Here is an 18,293-nt window from a genome sequence, read left to right on the forward strand (position 1 = left end):
GCTATGTTTGTTTGTTTGTTTGTTTGTTTATGCATTTATTTTCTATCCCACCTTTATTATTTTTATAAATAACTCAAGGCGGCAAACATACCTAATACTCCTTCCTCCTCCTGTTCATGTAACAGTGGCTGGGTTCCCACAAGATGTTGAACCAGAAGTTATCCAGCCTCCATTTTAGCCAGCTTATTTATTTATTTATTTATTTGTGTGTGTGTGTGTGTGTATTTCGAATGTTGTCACTGCCCATCTGACTCATAGAGCGACTCTGGGCAGTTTACAATATTGTATGACCCCAGTCATAATTTTCTTTGTACGCGAGTGTGATTCTTATTTTCATTGTTTACGTTTAATTTTCTATAGTATCAGCCTACTGTATCTTGATGGATATATTGAGTACAACCCACTAGCAACGTTTCTTATACAAATGCCAATTAAGAGAATGAGAGCTTAAGGCACTTCTGAAATACATGGTGAACTGTGCCCATTGGTCTTCCGTTCTCAATATTATGTCCTGCAGATTTTTCTGAAAGACGAAATCACAAAACAGTCCATTATAAATCTAGTGGACTTGGCAGGAAGTGAAAGACAAAAGTCCTCAGGATCCGAAGGCGACAGGCTGAGAGAAGGAACACGTGTAAATCTGAGTTTAACCACCTTAGGGAATGTGATCAGGTACAAAACCTACAGTATGTAGTAAACTGACCTATACATGGGCTCTTCCTCACAGTTACATTAACACTCATTCTTCTAATAAAGAAGTATGCTGACATGAAGTATGCTGCCTTGGCAGGTAAACCCTATTTTGCCTCTGTCACAATGCTGGTGACGTGCTGTCCAGTTTTAATGCAGAACAATGTAAGGGCAGCGATTGTTGGATTCCCCTGGCTGCATTTTTCTTTGCCCATCCAGAATCACCTTCTGGTGGAAAAAGCAACCAACCTGTGGTAGTATGGGCACTTTTTAAACTTTTACCCACTTTTTAAATTACCTAAATGACAGGTCACTAGCAGAGCCATTCTCTGTGCTACTTGCCTTTTACTCAGGCTATGGATCTAGCTTTCTTGTGAGAGAACGCTGGACCTGTTTGCTTAAACATGTGCCTTTCATTCATCTTCTATACATGGCATAGGGGTGCAGGCTGAAGCGTGGCAAGTTCTTCTGCAAGCTTTTTCCTGGCTTCATCCAGGATCCTGCCATTATACGTGCAACATGTCAGCCAGATTATTTTTGGGACATGGAATTAATGTTCTTCAAGAAGAGCACTAGACAGAAATAGCCTTACTGACACATCACAGGTAGCAGAGGGAGGCAAGGTGCATTAGAACTTCTTTAGTCCATGATGTGATCTGTCACATGAGCTAAAAAGGAAACAGAACTTTTGCAAATTTCACAGTAGCTCCCATATATCCCAAATCAGTAATTGCTGCAAGGGAATGGCAGGGTTGGCAGTGAGTGGCTACAGCCAACAGCACCCAGAAGTAGCCCATGGAGTATATAAAATGCTGTTTGAGTAGGAAAAATAGCACACTATTAAAATCAAATAGAAAAACTGACCATGTGAAACCATTTTTTTGACAGAAGCAGCAAAAAGCCTGCATTTGAGACAAAGCCAGCAACAAAACGCTGTTTCCTGGTTCAAATCAACAGAGCACCAGTTCTTTGTTTTAAAACTGAGTTTAGTGCCCTTTGAAAGAGGAGCTTGTGTGATCCCAAAATGTTTTCCAAAGAACCAGTCAGGTATTATACAGGCAAACGGTATTTGATTTCTTTGGCAGCCCAAGCCAGCAGCCATGGAGGGCAATGCCCGCAACCAGAGGGAAGGGCCATGCCTGCAGCTGCCTGCAGCAGCCAAAAGGGGTTGGGCAGATCCCAGTCCCTGGCTGTGTCTCACCAACTTTGTCAACAAGGCATTGCACATCATTCAAACAATAACACATGTTGGGAGAAGGGGAAAAATGCCACTTTAAAATTGGATAATATGCATGTAAGTTGCATCATGGTGGGCTGGAGAAGTGTTAAAGGTGACATAATGAGTTTATGTCCCCTAAAAATGGTTAATGTTTGCTGTGATTAGCAGATGTGAGGATGAGCCCCATGTCTTGAGCATTATATTACAGAAGTATAATTTTCACTTGTTACTCAATAATGCTCTAATCAAATACTAAATCTATGTTTTAAAAGTTCAGGCAGTCTTAGAAAACTTCAGTCCCCATCCAGCAGGTTAATATCATTCTGATCCTTATTTCAGCAATAAAATTCAAGAACATACTGTCATAGTACTCCTAAGAGGTAACATCTGCATTTTTTGCTCATTTCTTTTGAGTTACATTATGACAATCCTTTTAACTTACTATTAAAAGACCATTAATTTGAATGTTTAATTTACAGCCATGTTTGTTAGGCTCTCACCCTGCCTTGTGATAATGTAACTGCTACTCAAGTGAAGCCACCTTAGAAACATTCCGTTCTGTTTAGCTTTTGGTGCTTCTGTTGTGCAGTTGCCTAGCGTCATCGGGGGGCAGGGGGAAGTCCAGACATTGTCCCCTCCCGTTTGCAATTTGCCTACTGCTGCTGCTTGTCTTTTTCAATTTGCCCAGAAAATCTCTGAAGGGTAAACAAAAATCAGAGTAGGATATTTTTTTACCAGATGATGACTCACTACTCATATGTCCAGTGAACAGACGGTCAGCGTGTGTTGTACAGAGACACTTGATGAACATTTATCTGGCCATATGTCCCCTTGAACGCTGCGAGGCTTGCTTCTGAATAAAAAGGCCAAGGATTGAGCGGCAATTTTTTTTTTAAGTCTCTGGTTGACTGTCTTTTGCTATCTTCCATCTTCCTTTTAGTGCTCTGGCTGAAGCTGCCATGGGAAAGAGAGTGTTGCATGTCCCTTACAGAGATTCAGTTCTTACCAAACTCTTGCAATCTGCGTTGGGAGGAAACAGTAGAACTATAATGGTAATACGTTATTTCACATACCCTGCGCTGTGGAGGTTGAAATGTGTGTGTATAGAGTGGAGGAGATCTACTTTCTTCCCACCCCAATCCATGTTTGTTTCCTGCTGATTCCGTGAAGACATCTCCGTAGCTTTCTTTGGCAGCAATGCAGAAATGGCTTGCCATTGCCACCTTTGGGGATTTTTTTTTACTTCCCAGCCATGCCATTTCCTAATGGTACTAACCAAGGTTAGCTCTCCTTAGTTTTTCAAACTCAGCTGTTTATTTGCATTCTGTTTTATTATTGTTTCAACATTCTGCTTACCTAAAGCAGCTAATTAAAACACAAAATCAGACATGAAAACATAAAATGCAGGCTATAACTAGCCAGAAGGGTTGACCTGAATTTACGACTTCCTCCCTCTCTACACACACACACACATATTCATACACAGAACATTTCTATACACTGCCCAGCTTCCCCTCTTATCAACTAGGGTTGCAAAGCCCTACTGAAATAATACTGACAGGTTATTTTTCCCTTTCAGCAAATGTATGACATAACAAGCTCCTCTGTATGCATGTATATGTTTATAATTTGTTATATGTCCACAGCCCAAAGGCCACACAGGGCAGAGCCAGGACAAAACATATCAATATTTATTTATTTAGTGATTACTGATTAAAAACAATTGCCTGTAAAATAAGGCACCATTTGTAAAATTGTTAGATGATAGGTAGACAGAGACAGACAGACAGACAGCTAGGACCAACCAGTAGAAATAATGGGGTCACAGTAGAGTGGTTGTCTTGTGGCATCTTAGAGTAATAAATGACTATGGCCAATACTTCAGTAGAATACAAATAAGGAGTTAAAATTCTTCAAAGCAGAACCCTTTCTTGGGGTTGACCAACTAAAATATGCATACAGTTGTAGCAGGATACAAATGAGATGATAGATGATACAGAGACAGATGACTGATATAGATAGATAGATAGATAGATAGATAGATAGATAGATAGATAGAGGATAATCTATAAGATCTGGGCTTCAAAAATCTGAATGCTCACTAGGAAGCAGCAAAGAGATACATAAAATTCTAACTCTGCTGCCTTCTGGTTGTCATCTGGGTTTTTGCAGTCCTAGGGTTGAATTAATGGGAGAAGACATGAAAAGTGCTAAAGCCACAAAATATCAGTGGTTTAGAAAATTTGCTTGCTTTTTTATTTATTTACATAAAGTGATGTGCTATTATAGATTTTGGCTTTTGTCTCCACAATGGACTAATATTTCAATCTGGGTCTTTTCCACAAATACATATTGGGTATCATTTCTCCAGGGGTAGCCATGAGACTGCCAGTTACCAATATCTATTCTGTGAGTAACGTTAATAACAATAACAAATAAATATGTGCCATGAAAATGTATTCACATTTAATATGTTTACATGTTTCTAGATTGCAGCAATCAGTCCAGCAGACATATGTTACGAGGAGACATTGTCAACGTTGCGTTATGCTGAAAGGTAGATTGATTTCACATCCTGTAAAATGAAGGGGTGGATTAGAATCCAACTTGACAAGCAATTAAATTTTCATAAACTGTTATTTGTGCCACAGGCCATTATGCAGAGCATCTGGTCTGCTGTTGTCCCTCAAAAGATTTACTTCTGAGTTGGGAATTACCCTAACTGGAGAGACAGTTTGGTCTAATGGTTAGTTAAGGCACTAGGCTAGTCCTGCCTTAGGCATGAAAGCCGGCTGGGTGACTTTGGGCCAGTCACTCTCTCTCAGCCCAAGGAAGGAGGCAATGGCAAACCACTTCTGAAATCTTGCCAAGAAGACTGCAGGGACTAGGTAGTCTAGGTAAAAAAAAAATTACTTCATTACACCAAACTATTCCAAGCCAGGTTAACTCTAACAACACAAAAGAGAAGCATTATAAATAAAATAAACTGATACATTTTCTCCAGAATCTGAAGACTTGAACTCACCTGTCCATCTCAACTGTGAAAAATGCCCCAAAATATTTTAGTTTTGAACACTTTGAAGACTTTTCTGCTGTCCTCCCCCTTCGCCTTCCTGCATCTTCCCCTCAATAATCTGTATCATTCTGACTGAGATCAGAGCAAGGAGTTCTCTCCACAAAGTTTCCTCTTGTCCCATGTGGGATGAGACAATCAATTGCCACAAGACTTTGTACTGAAGTGTTGCAAGAGAAACACAAGATGAGCTCGAGTTTGACAGTCAACTTATGTAGGTCCATTTGTCACAGTGTAAACAACTTCAACCAGCGTTCCCCAACCTTTCAAAATCTTTGGAAGACCTTTTGGACTTGAATTCCATAATCTTAGGCTCCCACGCCTGGTCTGCAAAAATCTAATAGTTTTGGTCCCTCTTTGCTGGCATCTAGTAGTTATCCAGATTTTTGTAGACCAGATCTGAAAGCCCTGCATCAATATTTACTTGGATTCTTTTGTTTGTTTGTTTGTTTGCTTCTTCAAGTCAGTGCAGTAATTCGTGTTTTTTTCTGCTTGCTTTTCATCTAAAAGAACAAAAAAAATAAAGAATCAAGCTGTGATAAATTCAGGAACAACAGCAAAATTGATAAATGATCTCAAGATGGAAAATTGTAATTTGTTCTCCAGATTGTCCAGCCTTGGAAATGCTGGAAAAACAGTAGCAGAAGAAACAAGTATGTATTATGAAGCAAAAATGCCATAATTACAGGGTTCTAAACTCTTTTCTGTGCTTTCAGTTGTCTGGAAGGTTTTGCACAGTGGAGATGCCCTGAATTCAACACTGCCTGGTGCAGACATGAAATAATTTTATGCTTGACCAAGAAGAACCTTTCTCTTCTATGATCATACCTTGAAACTTGAGCCCTGCTCTGCCTGCCCTACACACATGCTATCTATCACAGACAGTCCTCTGAAGCAGCTTATTCGAGAGGGGATTAGCATGGGAAATATAGTCCAAACTTGGTCACCTGCAAGAACTAGATTCCTGAATTGCTCAGATGTCAGTGATGCCCAGGAATGCCATTGCGGGGGGGGGGGGGGCGGACAGGGGGAGTGGGGGGAGTTGGGCTAATAACATCCATTTCCAGCAGATGTAAATCTGACTGGTTGCGCACATAGAACACATTCTACATGTACACATTTTATATCTACATAGATCACATTCTATAATAATCCAAATACCGGTCAGATCTGCATCTTCTGGAAATGGACATTATTGGCCCACACACACACACACCCCTCAGTAAAGACATTCCTGGGTCTCACTGACATCTGAACAATTCAGTTCTTGCAGGTGACCAAGGCTTGGACTCTTTTTCCCATGCTAATCCCTTCTCTAATAAGCGGCTTCAGAGGACTCTCTGTGATTGATAGCATGTGTGTAGGGCAGGCAGAATGCATGTGCTCCATGTAGATCCTTTTTTGAAGAGCATATATAGAAATAGCTGTGGTGACTTCCAGTTTGTTTCCCAGGTACAATCCAAAGGGCTAATTATGTCCTTCAAAACCCCAAATGGTTTAGAACTGGGATGCACAACTTATTTCAGGTCAAGGGCCTTACTTGGCCAAAACACAGTAGGTGGGTAGAGTTAATATCATAACTCAATTAGACTATGTTTTCTTTACATGTACATTTAATTAAAATAGAGTGAATATGATATATACTATAATAATGTATAATATATATTCATGTATTTAATAGCTCTCTCTGTCTTCTTAAAAAAATTAAACTTGGGAACAATCTTTAGAGATCTCTAGGATCGACACCCCTACTTTGGGCATCACATACTGTATGGGCCTGGGAACTCAGATGATGCTCTTTCAGAGTAGGAACATGTAGGAAAGGTTTCCTTTTCTTGCAAAAGTCTGCCAATCTTAAGCTCATTTTTGGAGGTATTTCTGTATGTCCCAACAATCCCTTCAGGGACACATGGGTATAAATTCCTGTCTGAAAAGATCTCATCAATATTTAAATATGTTTGTTTTAATTGCTGAATATATAGGAATTGGAAATTTCTGAATATTTCAGATCTGAAGTTTTACAATAGCTTCAAGAATACCTTACATAATTAGTAAGCTGGGGGCAGATGTTAATTAAATTATTTTGTTTTCACTTTGCACCCTAGTTTGGTTTTCTTGCTTTTTGCAGAAGAGCTTCGCTCCCTGCTGGCGGAAAATGAGTTACGGATTCAAGCTATTCAAGCAACCTGGGAATATCATCTGGAAGAAGCCCGGAAAGAATGGGAACAGCAATATGCAGCAATCACTCAGGTCATAACTTTGTGATGCAGGGTACCTGTCACATTTTTCTGGAGCCTGAGCATCCTCAAGTGGCTGCTGGCTATGGTTACCCCTATTAGAGCAAAATACAATTGGCCATTTTATTTGGACCAGCAATGTAATGTTTATGTTTATAAAGCAATTATCAGCCCTCCAAAGTAGACCAGACTAGGACTCCAATGTCATGTGGATCAGTACTACTTTTATTGTAAAGCTATAGTAACAGAATCTTGCAAGCCTGAACGTGCTTCCTGCCTCCCTCCTTTTCTCTTTGTGAGAACTAGGAAGGCTCTTCTCTGAGACATTTACTCAGATTATATTCCTGTCCTGGACTCAGTTCTCTTTTATATGACTTGTCTTGGTAGTGGCTCTTTCTCCTGTCCCTCCAGGCTGTTTCCTCCATCCTCTACAGCAATACTTGTATGTTCAGTGTGATATTAGGCCTATATCTGGACAGCCTCTTCAAGGAAGTGTCTTAATTAGTTCCAGTCAACACTTATATTTTCCTTCTTATTGCAATGACGGAGAGAGCTCCTGGGGAAGGGAAGGAGGGAGGGAGTGTCAGTTTTCTGAACATGTGAAATCTTTACAGCTGCAAGAGCTTTTTGAACTGGGCTAACAAAGGCTGCTTCCAATAAGACTCAATGACTTTCCTCTAGAAATTTCCCCAGTATCCAGTGAGCTGGCTAAACTTTTTCATGTTAAACAGCTCAGACTCTCTGTGCCAAAAGTGCACAACCTCAGTCTCCAGGACACAGGTGGCCTCTGGAAGCTTTGACACCCCCACAAAAACCTTTCCAAAAATTACTCCTGAGTGGTAATTTTTAATGTGACAGAGGAGAAACATTATCTGTATTTAATTAATTTAATTTTAAATGGTATGAAGTGATAAAAGCAAAGTTAGGTTTTGCTGTGGACTCCCTTGTGTTTTGGAAGGCAACTCCCAGGATTCCAACTTCAGGACCAAGCACGGTCCTCACTCAGCCCGGAAGTCCATCTCTGGACTGAGCTGGAGAATTGTACTAGAGTGTTGAAGGAAAGTGCAAGAAGAATGTACTACAAATGAAAACGCAAATATACCTCTACTAGCTGTGAATACATCTCCTGGATCATTGTATTTGTGAGGGGTTTTCAGGATATAAAAATAAACATTCATGCTGTTAATACTCAAACCTTGGGAAACATCCCTGTGACAGGAAAACAACAACAACAACAAAAAGGATTCTTGCATCATAGAGTTTCAGATAGCTTTACAAATATAAATCCTAATTAGGTATGAATTTTTGTTGTTGTCATACCAGATTTTTAAATCAGAAAGATGATTTGAAAGGAATACTTAGTGGCACCATTATTTACAATGGCCAATGCTGGAGCAATAGCCCTCTCTTTCAGAATCCATTGGGAAAATGGACCGGGTATATTTTTTACTTTGAAGGAATACCTCATGTGGTTCTTGTATGTCCTTTGAGGAAGAGTATCTGCTGAAATAAGGTTTGCTTGATTCTTCAGCAGGAGAGACAGATGATGGAAACTTTTCCATATCTTGTGAATATCAATGAAGACCCTCAGCTTTCAGGAGTTCTGAAGTATTTCATTCAAGATGGTATTATTTTCTTAAACTGTAGCATTTCCTTTTGTATTACTAAGCACCAGAGATATAAACAATACCATTCCAAGAAATCTAAGAGCTTACACTCTGTTTTTTTAATGAATGATGTACAAGTGTCTTAAGGAAAGCTTAAAATCTTCTATTCAAACAGTATATTTCACAAGTAGAAACTTGTAATTTTATCCCCCAGACCTCATCATCACTAACCACTACTTATAACTACCCAGAGTCGCTCTTTGAGATGGGCAGTGACTAAATTCAAAATATAAACGAACAAACAAACTGTCTCTTTAATTAGTATTAATGGGAAACTCAGACTGAAAGAACTCTGGTGTGATTCAGAAGTTTGCAGACTTTGGGCTGAGAGTTATTTATAGTGCTCCTATAAAGGAGCATTAGCCAGTCTGGGAGTATCTAGTTATTCGTACCACATCTTCAATTATTCCCAGCTAGCATTACTGCTGGTGGAATTTCTGTGATGCTCTCTGCACCAAGCAGCCTTTTTAATCCTGCCAAATATAAGGAATTGCTTGTTTGCTTGACAGTGAGGAGTCCTACTCTGAATACTTAAGAGATAATTACTTTAAGCTCTTTCCCCATCACCCATCACTGCTTTTTTGAAATTATTTGATCAGACTCTCTAGTTTCCCCATCCATTGATAGACTGCCAGTCATAGACTGCATGACAAGCTGGGGAATATGTGAGGCCTATATCGCTGGTTCCAAGAAAGCGTGTACAAGAGCATGGATGGACAACCTACCTTCATTGGTCTGATGCTCTTCATATATGAATGAACTGTAACTCTCAGAACTACGAACAGCAAAATATTGGCCATTTTTTGCTTGGCATTCTGGGGAATGCAGTTCCAGTGCATCTGGAAAGAGCCCATTTGAGATACAGTAGACTGATCAAGATCAATATTCAGTGTGGCACAAACATACAAGACGAACATGTTTCCTTTCAGGGTCTTCTGATGTTGGCCAGTCCCCATCGAATGCAATCATCCTCAGAGGCTTGGGGTATGTATAAGAACAGCTCACTGCTCACTATCAGGAATAGTGCATGAAGTTGGTGGGAATATAATTTGGCTTTGTGAATTTGTGTGCAGTGATTATTCAGGCAGGTATAAAAGTGCTCATAAGAACCACCAGTTTTCAAGAGGCTTATTAAAACCTTTGTCTTCCTGTCTCACAGCTGTGATATTCCAGGCATCTCTCTGCGTGGCTTAGTGTGTAAGATTACACATAATTTGCCTTACAGCAGTGTTTCTCAACCTTGGCAACTTTAAGAAGTGTGGACTTTAACTCCCAGAATTCCCCAGCCAGCACATCTTAAAGTCCACACATCTTTAAGTGGCTAAGGTTGAGAAACACTGTCTTAGAGTGTCCATTCCTTTCTTTCGGACCATAACAATCTGAGCCACCAGATCCATATGGAACACCAAGGTCCACCCTTTTTCAGTGTCTTCTGACTACAACTGCAGGCAATTTGTGGTACAAATTTCTTGCCATTCTGAGGCAGGAATCATGCAACAATAGTAACATAAGCTTTAGATAATTAAAAGAAAATTAAAAGCTCTAAATCATTTCCTCCCAAATGTAGTGCTGATCATTTTGAAATATTGGTTTATCTTTTCTGGCCCTTACCCTTCCAAAAAATATTCAGCTTGACTAAATATGAAGCTGCCAAAAGATTGTCCACCCTTGTGTTTTCCTAGGAGTAGGCAATCTGTTCTGGCCTCTGAAATGTAGTTTGTATCCAATCCTGAACTGGAAGTGTTGATAGGGACTGAAATGGGAATGTGTGACATGCAAAGTAAGGACACTGTCAGTGAGCTGTAACATACCCCCTTCATTTTCTACTTCTCATTCCCAATGATGTCTTCCCCATACCATATATTCTTGTGCTACTAGCCCTCCTCTTATATTTACTGGATTTAAAGCAAGACATGTGGCTATGAATTGCTTGCCTTCCTCTTTCCCAGCATTTTGGATAAACACGCAACATTCACATATACTGATGGCAAAGCTGCTATATCTCCTTGGGATAAATGTAAGGTCATTGTGAATGGAGTGCCCATTGTGGTAAAAACCAAACTGCAGCATCTGGTGAGTTGTGTGTTGATTAATCATTTCTCCCATGCTTTGGTGTGTCTCCTACCTTAGAATGCTATCGATCCTAAATGAAGACCAGTTGGCTCTTGAAACTCATTTCTGCTACATCCACTGAGCAAACTGGGTTTTCAGACTGTGACTTAGGATCTCCTGGGAAGAACTCAGTCTCCATTAAGAGAGAGTAGATGCGAGTATTGTGACCACCAAGCTGAACACAATGCAGCTCCTGTTGCACATTATGGCCTACTAAGTGTTTTGGCAACCTCCCTGGTTTTGCATTTTCATTTAGGCAATACAATCAGGATGTTTATCAAAGCCTTAGCAGGTACCACAGGACATCAACTGAATTCAGTTTGACAAGTAAGAACTTTTATAAGCCTGATCTAAGGCACTAGAGAATATTATATTTGGGAGAGGAAAGTATTCCTTTGGCTATTGTAGATGCATCAAAGGGAAAGTATACATTGGGTTCACAGATGCAATAAATCACAATTCTTCAACTATAGTTTAGTGACTAAGACACAATTTGATGGGTTCAAAAAGCAGGGTGAGCAAAAACCAAGCAAACTACATGATGGCAATATCTGGTTTCAGTGAAACAAAGATTATTTGTCCAAGTAACGAGGAAATTACGCTATGTTTGAAAAAGGCAATTTTACTTTTTAGACTCTTACTCTTGAATGGAAACTTTGTCTTGAGAAGCATTTTTAAGTCTTCCAGATCAAATCCATTACAGCCTAAATTCAACAGCAAGCTTACTCATTGGTTTGTTACCCTCACAGCCCACTTTCCTCCAGGACCTCCAGGAGGTGGTCTGTGGTTCTTTCCCTCTTCTCTGCTGTCTCATTCTCACAACAGTTCTGAGGCTAGACCAGGGCCGCAACTAGGGTCTGTGTCACCCAGGGCAAACATGGATTCCACGCCCATTTTGGTGCCCCCCAGTGCTCATTTTGGTGCCCCCCCCAGCACGGCGCCTGGGGCACATGCCCCGCTTGCCCCCCCCAGTTGCGGCCCTGGGCTAAACTGAGAAACAGCAAAATCACTTCAGGGCAGATTGGGGATTTGAATCTTTCATTTTGGATAACTGAACACTTGCACAGAGTACAAAGTGTTTCATCTAGTTTATTTTATTTACTTTATTAAGTTAGTTTTAAGTAGGTTAACACTGCATTAGTATTATCCCTATATTTTAGAAGCGGGGGATAAAGTTGGAAGGAAGTTGCTGGCTCAATGCCAGATACTGAGTTTGTTGTTTAAAACATTTGAAAGGATGCTTCTCACTTAACAGTTCAATCCTTTTTAAATGAAAGGTCCCTCACTCATTTTCTGGGCTCCAAAGCAATAATGTTCAGTTTATTTTATTTTATTTTATTTTATTTTATTTTATTTTATTTTATTTTATTTTATTTTATTATTTATCTATGAAATTTGTCACCGCCCATCTTCTCCCACAGTTTACTGTTTTGGTCTTTGATAAGTTTATAAACTATAATAAAATAGAAATGCTTTCAGCATGTATGGTATACACAATTCCTCAGGACCGTATAATTTTGGGATCGAACAGTGCATACCTCTACATTGGCCCTCCAATCAACCGCACCAGTGAGGATCTGAGCAGATATGATTATGATTTCATTCAATCAGAGCTGGCAGCTGCCAAAGGCTTCAGCGTAGACAAACTTGGTAAGCATCTCATTGTAGTCATTCTCCTCTCAAGGATTGCAATTTTAAACTTTTAATTGTATCAAGGTGCTGGTTTTTTATTGTAAACTCGTTTGAAAATCTGTTCAATCATTGTGGATGGCCTCTAATGGATTCCATGTCTTAATAACAATCAGATAGACAAACAGACCCATCACTCTATTCCAAGCAGCATTTTGCAAAGCATAGAACTTGGACTTGACCTTGAGGTTCACTGGTGCCATCCAACGTCTTAAGCTGATTCTGTGTTTAGATAAATGTCTCATCAACAAATTGATGTTTGTGCAATATGATACTCAATGGAAACTGGCAAAAGTTGAAATCCTACATATGTTCCAGTAAGTTATTAATTTCTCCCATAAATGAATAAATAAAGGCAACTTTTTTTGTTTAGTCTTGACCATGAGTTCTTTTCTGAAAGGTGCTGCAAACAGGAAGGATGGCAAGCCAGATCCCAGTGTCCTTGCTGCCTTCCATGATTATATTAAGTTAATGCCATTGGTTGCTGAAGCAAATCAGATGAGTATAGAGTTGAAGAAGGTACGTCTTGAATGTGTTTTTCTCTATTTATTATATGCCTAGACTTTGGGGAGTTGCAGTCCAGCATTTATTGAAGGCATCCCATAATGTTAGGGAAAGATGGATTAGAGCTCATCTGTAAATGAGGTAGACATGTTAAGTCACGTAAAATTGACTGAACATAAAAAAAAAGATTTATTACCATGTGAATTTGAGAAACTAAGTCATGACAGGACAGAAATCTTGCGCATGGATTAGTCTCATGTCTAGAGCTGGATGCACAATCTGTTCTTGGCAGAGTTGCACATCCCTGGGGAGAACATGAGAACATGAGTAGCTTGAGGGTACTCCTTGATTTAGTTGTATAACCTGTTTTTCTATTTTCTTCAATAAATAAGAAAAATAATATTTGTTTCAAAGAATAGTATACTGTTGTGACTAATGGTCTCAAGTAAATAATGTTGCAGAACAATTAAAGGGAACATAACATTGGAAACCTCTTGAAAAAGAAGGGGAAGCATTTAGAAATATACAAGAATATTCAAAAATCTCCATGAACTCATTCAGTGTCTCTGGAAAGTGCACTTTGGATGCCTGGGAACTTCCAACCCACCTTGATCCTACACTGATTTGCATAACTGACTGGGACAGAACAGGCCCAGCATGGTTTATATTGTTTGCATGGTTCAAGGTCCGATAATGCTACTAGGCTGCCTGTAATGATTGCCTATCCTAACAGAGTCAGACTCACAAGCAGGCACTTAATGATATCTGATTTATTGAAAGAATAGTATGCAAATACAGAGAAAGCTGAGAATGAATAAAAGCGCGCCAAATACAAACTAAAAACCCTCGGCTGAAAACGTAATCCCTCCCCTCGCCCGACCGTAGCAACCACCCCCCTCCCAGGTGCTGGTAACCATTTTCCACTGATCCTGGGAAAGTAACCTTGAACACATGAGATAACCCAAACACATTCCAAACCAGCAGCCAACAGATAACAACTCCCCGAAGAGGAATCCTCCTCCCTCCCGAGATCAAACACGTATCAGGTAAATGACATGCGAAACGTTATGATGTACCAGGAACATTGAAATGGTGAACATGACACTGCCCATGCCACAGAATCTCATTTGCTTTATTAAAAAGAGAGCTGATTTGTGTGGCCATGTTGCTTTAGGCTGAGGACAGGCCACCAGCCATTTCTCAAGAACAGGGATGGACATCATCCTCTCCTTGCTCTTGGCCTACTGGGAAGGCAACCTTTGACTATATTTTCCTTCTAGGCCTCAATAGTTTTTATGTTCTCAGATTTATCTGGCTCAAACCATGTTGTTCAGTTCACCTGGTTTGTTTCCTGTTATTGTAAGCAAACACCTCCATTCTAGTTGGATACTGTGCACCAGGGCAGGAACACACCCTTCCCACTGCATTTCATGGCCAGTTTGTCCTAAGCTGCTGGTCTGCCTCCCCCTTCTTAATTAGCCTCAAACAGCAAACCTCTGTTTTCCCCCTCTGTTTCACTATGGACCTTTCTTGTCTTGTTGTGTCTTGTCTTTTTTGCAAGTTCACTGGTGGAACAGTGAAAGTTTAGGCTTTTTTTTTAACCAATTCACTTTGGAATAGTGAAATATTGGTCCTTCCTTCCTTCCTTCCTTCCTTCCTTCCTTCCTTCCTTCCTTCCTTCCTTCCTTCCTTCCTTCCTTCCTTCCCTTATTCAGCTGAAACTCACAAGAGTTCCACCAGTTTCATCTTACAACCCAAGTGACAGGAAGACTAGTAAACTCTAATGTTTTCATTGTTCTTTTTTTTTATGGGCTCACCTGTCGATATGCTAGGCAAAAAGCTGCAAAGTATGAAGGGTGTCAGCAGAAGGGGCTCATAAAAAAGATCTGTCCTTGGAAACCAGATGATGTCCTTAAAGACCCACCCATGGAGAGAAAGGATATTTGTGCTTGCTTTTCCAGAATGAGTGGGTGGGATAAAGAAGCAGAAGAATCCCCCAATCAGGCCTGTGGTAAACACAGTCCTGTCACCATGGCCAGAGTGCCTCAAGGCCATGATGTAAAAAAAATCCTTGGTAACAGTCTGAGAAAAATTTCCTAAATATTGAAAACAGGGATCTAAAAGTAAGAAAAGAAAATTGAACCATCAAATGGAAGAAAGCAACTCTTAGAACTGCTGTGCATCTTAGTGTATTTGTAAGATTCCTGCTTATTATTTTGTATGAAGAATTACTTAAACTGATGCTGCCAAACAAAATCTGTTCCCAGTTCCTTCAGTGATAAGAACTGGTGTCTCTACCTCTTAAAATGGATATACTTAGTTTATGCTACAGTATCTTGCTTACACTCCGAAACCTGCATTTGCCTGTTCCTAATCAGTTTGCTTTTAATAGCTTTCTAAACTTATGCCAACGTGCTACACGACAAAACTATTGTGCTGCGCTTTTCTTTAACAGGACCTAAAGTTAGAACTGAAAGTGAAGAATCTAGCATCCTCCGACTCCAGAGGTTATGACCTGCAGAAGGAGATCATAGTTAAAGTGGTACACAAAGTTACTAACCAGGTACAAAGTCTCAGCTACACCTACCTACTTCTGTATTAGTAGAACATTGCATTACTATAACAGTAGTTGAGAAATTGTTGTAGAGGGATTTTATTGGAATTTTATTATATATTTATTGTTTCATATTGTAAACCGCCCAGAGTCCCTCCGGTTGGAGGAGATGGGCGGTGACAAATTTGATAAATAAACAGACAAACAAACAAACAGTGCATTGAACTGCAGCTTCAGTTTGTTCTGAATGTTCTCCTCCCATCTAAAGGCCTTTTTGGTGTTTTCTAATGATTGGTCCCATTTTGAGTGAGGTTAATCCTGATGCTGAGGCTCCAAATTAGCTGTTGAAATGTAAAGATTTATTTTATGAGATCGGATAGTCTTGGTATTCTTGGACAAGGATATATGCTCCCTCTATCTTCTGTTTTTCTCCCGATTATCATTTATTTATTAAAGCATATGAATTGAGAGATATATTGTAGGAAAAAAAATTATTTCAAATATACAGATACTATTATCCATTTAGCCATTAAAGGATAAAAGAGAAATTAAAATTCATTGGACAAATTTCAACTCCCACCCCAACTAGCTTAAATAAATCTGAGTTATGGTGGATATCCTTCTTCAAACAAAAGGGCCAAATATATGTAGGGGCTGTTCACTTAGAAGGTAGATTTATTTATTTGCTAATCCCTGATGACTTTGATTAACAAAAGCAAAAGTAACCTTCGTAAACTATGTGTTCGGCCCCCCAACTAGGGCTGGAATTGAACATATCTGTTTCATAACAATTTCCAGAACTTTTCACCCAAGTAGAGATTTCTATCTATGCTGCCTCTATCTTTTTGAAAAATACATGTGGTTTTCAGAGTATAAAAAAGTAAGACAGAATATGATTGGTTTTTGTAGGTATGGGTTTGGTCAAAACCCAAGTTCATCAACAGAAAATTTTTAATGGAAGAGCTTTATCAGCAGTTTTTAGATGGAGAAGATGTGCAAGTTGACGAAGAGAATGATCCATTTTGGGATCCTGTGGAGGCAATTCATTTAGGATCTGCTCATATCTGGCTCCAATCTCTTGCTTATTGCATGAAACTTGAAGAACAGATAGAACTTCTGAATTCCGAAGGAATGGAGGAAGCAACCATATTGGTCAATATTATCCCATGCTTGCAAAATGGGAGGTAACGTTCATGTATCATAACTGCAGAGTAAAAATTGAGTCCAGGAAAGTCTATGGTACTGAGTAGAGGCACCCCTGGGGGTCAAGTTGATGGCTGTGATCATGTAATTGAAACCCCACCCTTTTTATGTGAGTTGCCATCTTGACTTTTTTGACACAGACACACACACAGACACACACACAGACACACACCATTGATGCCCTTGGTAGGGAGGGAAGTATGTATCTATAGTGCCAGTCTCTTTCTTTAAAATGTCCCTTTAGGGTAAGCACAGATGCTGGTGAAGCGGAAAATGTCTCTCTCCCTACTTTAAAAATGTCGAAAGCATGAGAAACCTGTTCCCTTTGTACAGACTCTTTTGCCTTATTTCTTTGGCTTCTGAAGTTTAAGAATAAAAACCCCAAGTACAATAAAGAACATTTGAAAAGGTAGAATTTAGTTTAATATAGATGATGATGATGATGATGATGATAGATAGATAGATAGATAGATAGATAGATAGATAGATAGATAGATAGATAGATAGATAGATAGATAGATGGGAAGAACAGTTAAGCATGAATTTAAATCTGATTTGATGGAAACTTTACAATTCTTCCTGAATGTTTAGGTGGGACTGGTATATATAATACAAACCTGTGGTTTACTGCTGCTCCATTTGCACATAGCTTCCTTCTCCCCTCCTCTGGCCCATCTCAAGGAAGAGATCAAAAGCATCTGCTGCTGTTTTCAGCTAACCACAGTTTATCATGTCTGAACCAGGGAGAGTGGGGAATTTTAATAACTGCATATAGAATATGCTAAGTATAGGATAGTAGATGTTCCAGAATAGTGAGGATAACTCAGAATTCAGAGTTAACTGTTCCTAATTTGGATAGAATGACAAATGGTTATTTGAAAAGAGAAGCAATGCTCTTGGTTATCTTCCATGCAGCCATCTCAAAGGGTGGGGTTGTAGGGTCAGAACAGGTTCATGATGATCTTCACATCCAGACAGGATGAATGTCACTACTCTCTTACATGCTAAGCAACACTCTTACCACTTTTTTTCCTCTCCCTCTACTCCCCAGACCCTTGGCAGAAGATGATATGATAATTGATCCTTTGGAATTGCTGGGCAAAAGGATTAATTTTCAGATTCACATTTTTCAGTGCCTTGGAGTTAAATGGATTAAGGAAGTTGCACAAAGGGGAATTCAGATTGGGTATTTTTTTTTACATTTGTCATTTTAAAATGAACAGTGTTTTGAGTCTCACATTTTTATTGTATTGTTTAGGGTATGTGGCTTTACCGTTTAATCTTGATTTCACTTTCTCTTTTTAAAGAAGATGGTTTTGATTCTTTTTATTTTTGCTTCTGGGTT

General features: G+C 39.4%; 1 protein-coding gene across 1 annotated transcript in view; it reads left to right on the plus strand.

Annotated features, from left to right (window-relative positions):
• Nucleotides 1–18,293, plus strand: part of LOC134488926 (kinesin-like protein KIF28) — a 43,740-nt gene that overhangs the window by 12,245 nt on the left and 13,202 nt on the right. Inside the window, exons 6-18 of the mRNA XM_063291320.1 lie at nucleotides 518–672; nucleotides 2,850–2,961; nucleotides 4,399–4,466; nucleotides 5,493–5,635; nucleotides 7,111–7,232; nucleotides 8,754–8,844; nucleotides 9,816–9,870; nucleotides 10,836–10,959; nucleotides 12,504–12,648; nucleotides 13,088–13,206; nucleotides 15,647–15,754; nucleotides 16,655–16,929; nucleotides 18,000–18,134. Coding sequence (XP_063147390.1) covers nucleotides 518–672; nucleotides 2,850–2,961; nucleotides 4,399–4,466; nucleotides 5,493–5,635; nucleotides 7,111–7,232; nucleotides 8,754–8,844; nucleotides 9,816–9,870; nucleotides 10,836–10,959; nucleotides 12,504–12,648; nucleotides 13,088–13,206; nucleotides 15,647–15,754; nucleotides 16,655–16,929; nucleotides 18,000–18,134 — 1,652 coding nt within the window. The remainder of the gene's footprint in view (nucleotides 1–517; nucleotides 673–2,849; nucleotides 2,962–4,398; nucleotides 4,467–5,492; nucleotides 5,636–7,110; nucleotides 7,233–8,753; nucleotides 8,845–9,815; nucleotides 9,871–10,835; nucleotides 10,960–12,503; nucleotides 12,649–13,087; nucleotides 13,207–15,646; nucleotides 15,755–16,654; nucleotides 16,930–17,999; nucleotides 18,135–18,293) is intronic.

The sequence above is a fragment of the Candoia aspera genome, chromosome 1 (genome assembly GCF_035149785.1).
Source record: "Candoia aspera isolate rCanAsp1 chromosome 1, rCanAsp1.hap2, whole genome shotgun sequence".
In the NCBI taxonomy this organism is placed as follows: domain Eukaryota; kingdom Metazoa; phylum Chordata; class Lepidosauria; order Squamata; family Boidae; genus Candoia; species Candoia aspera.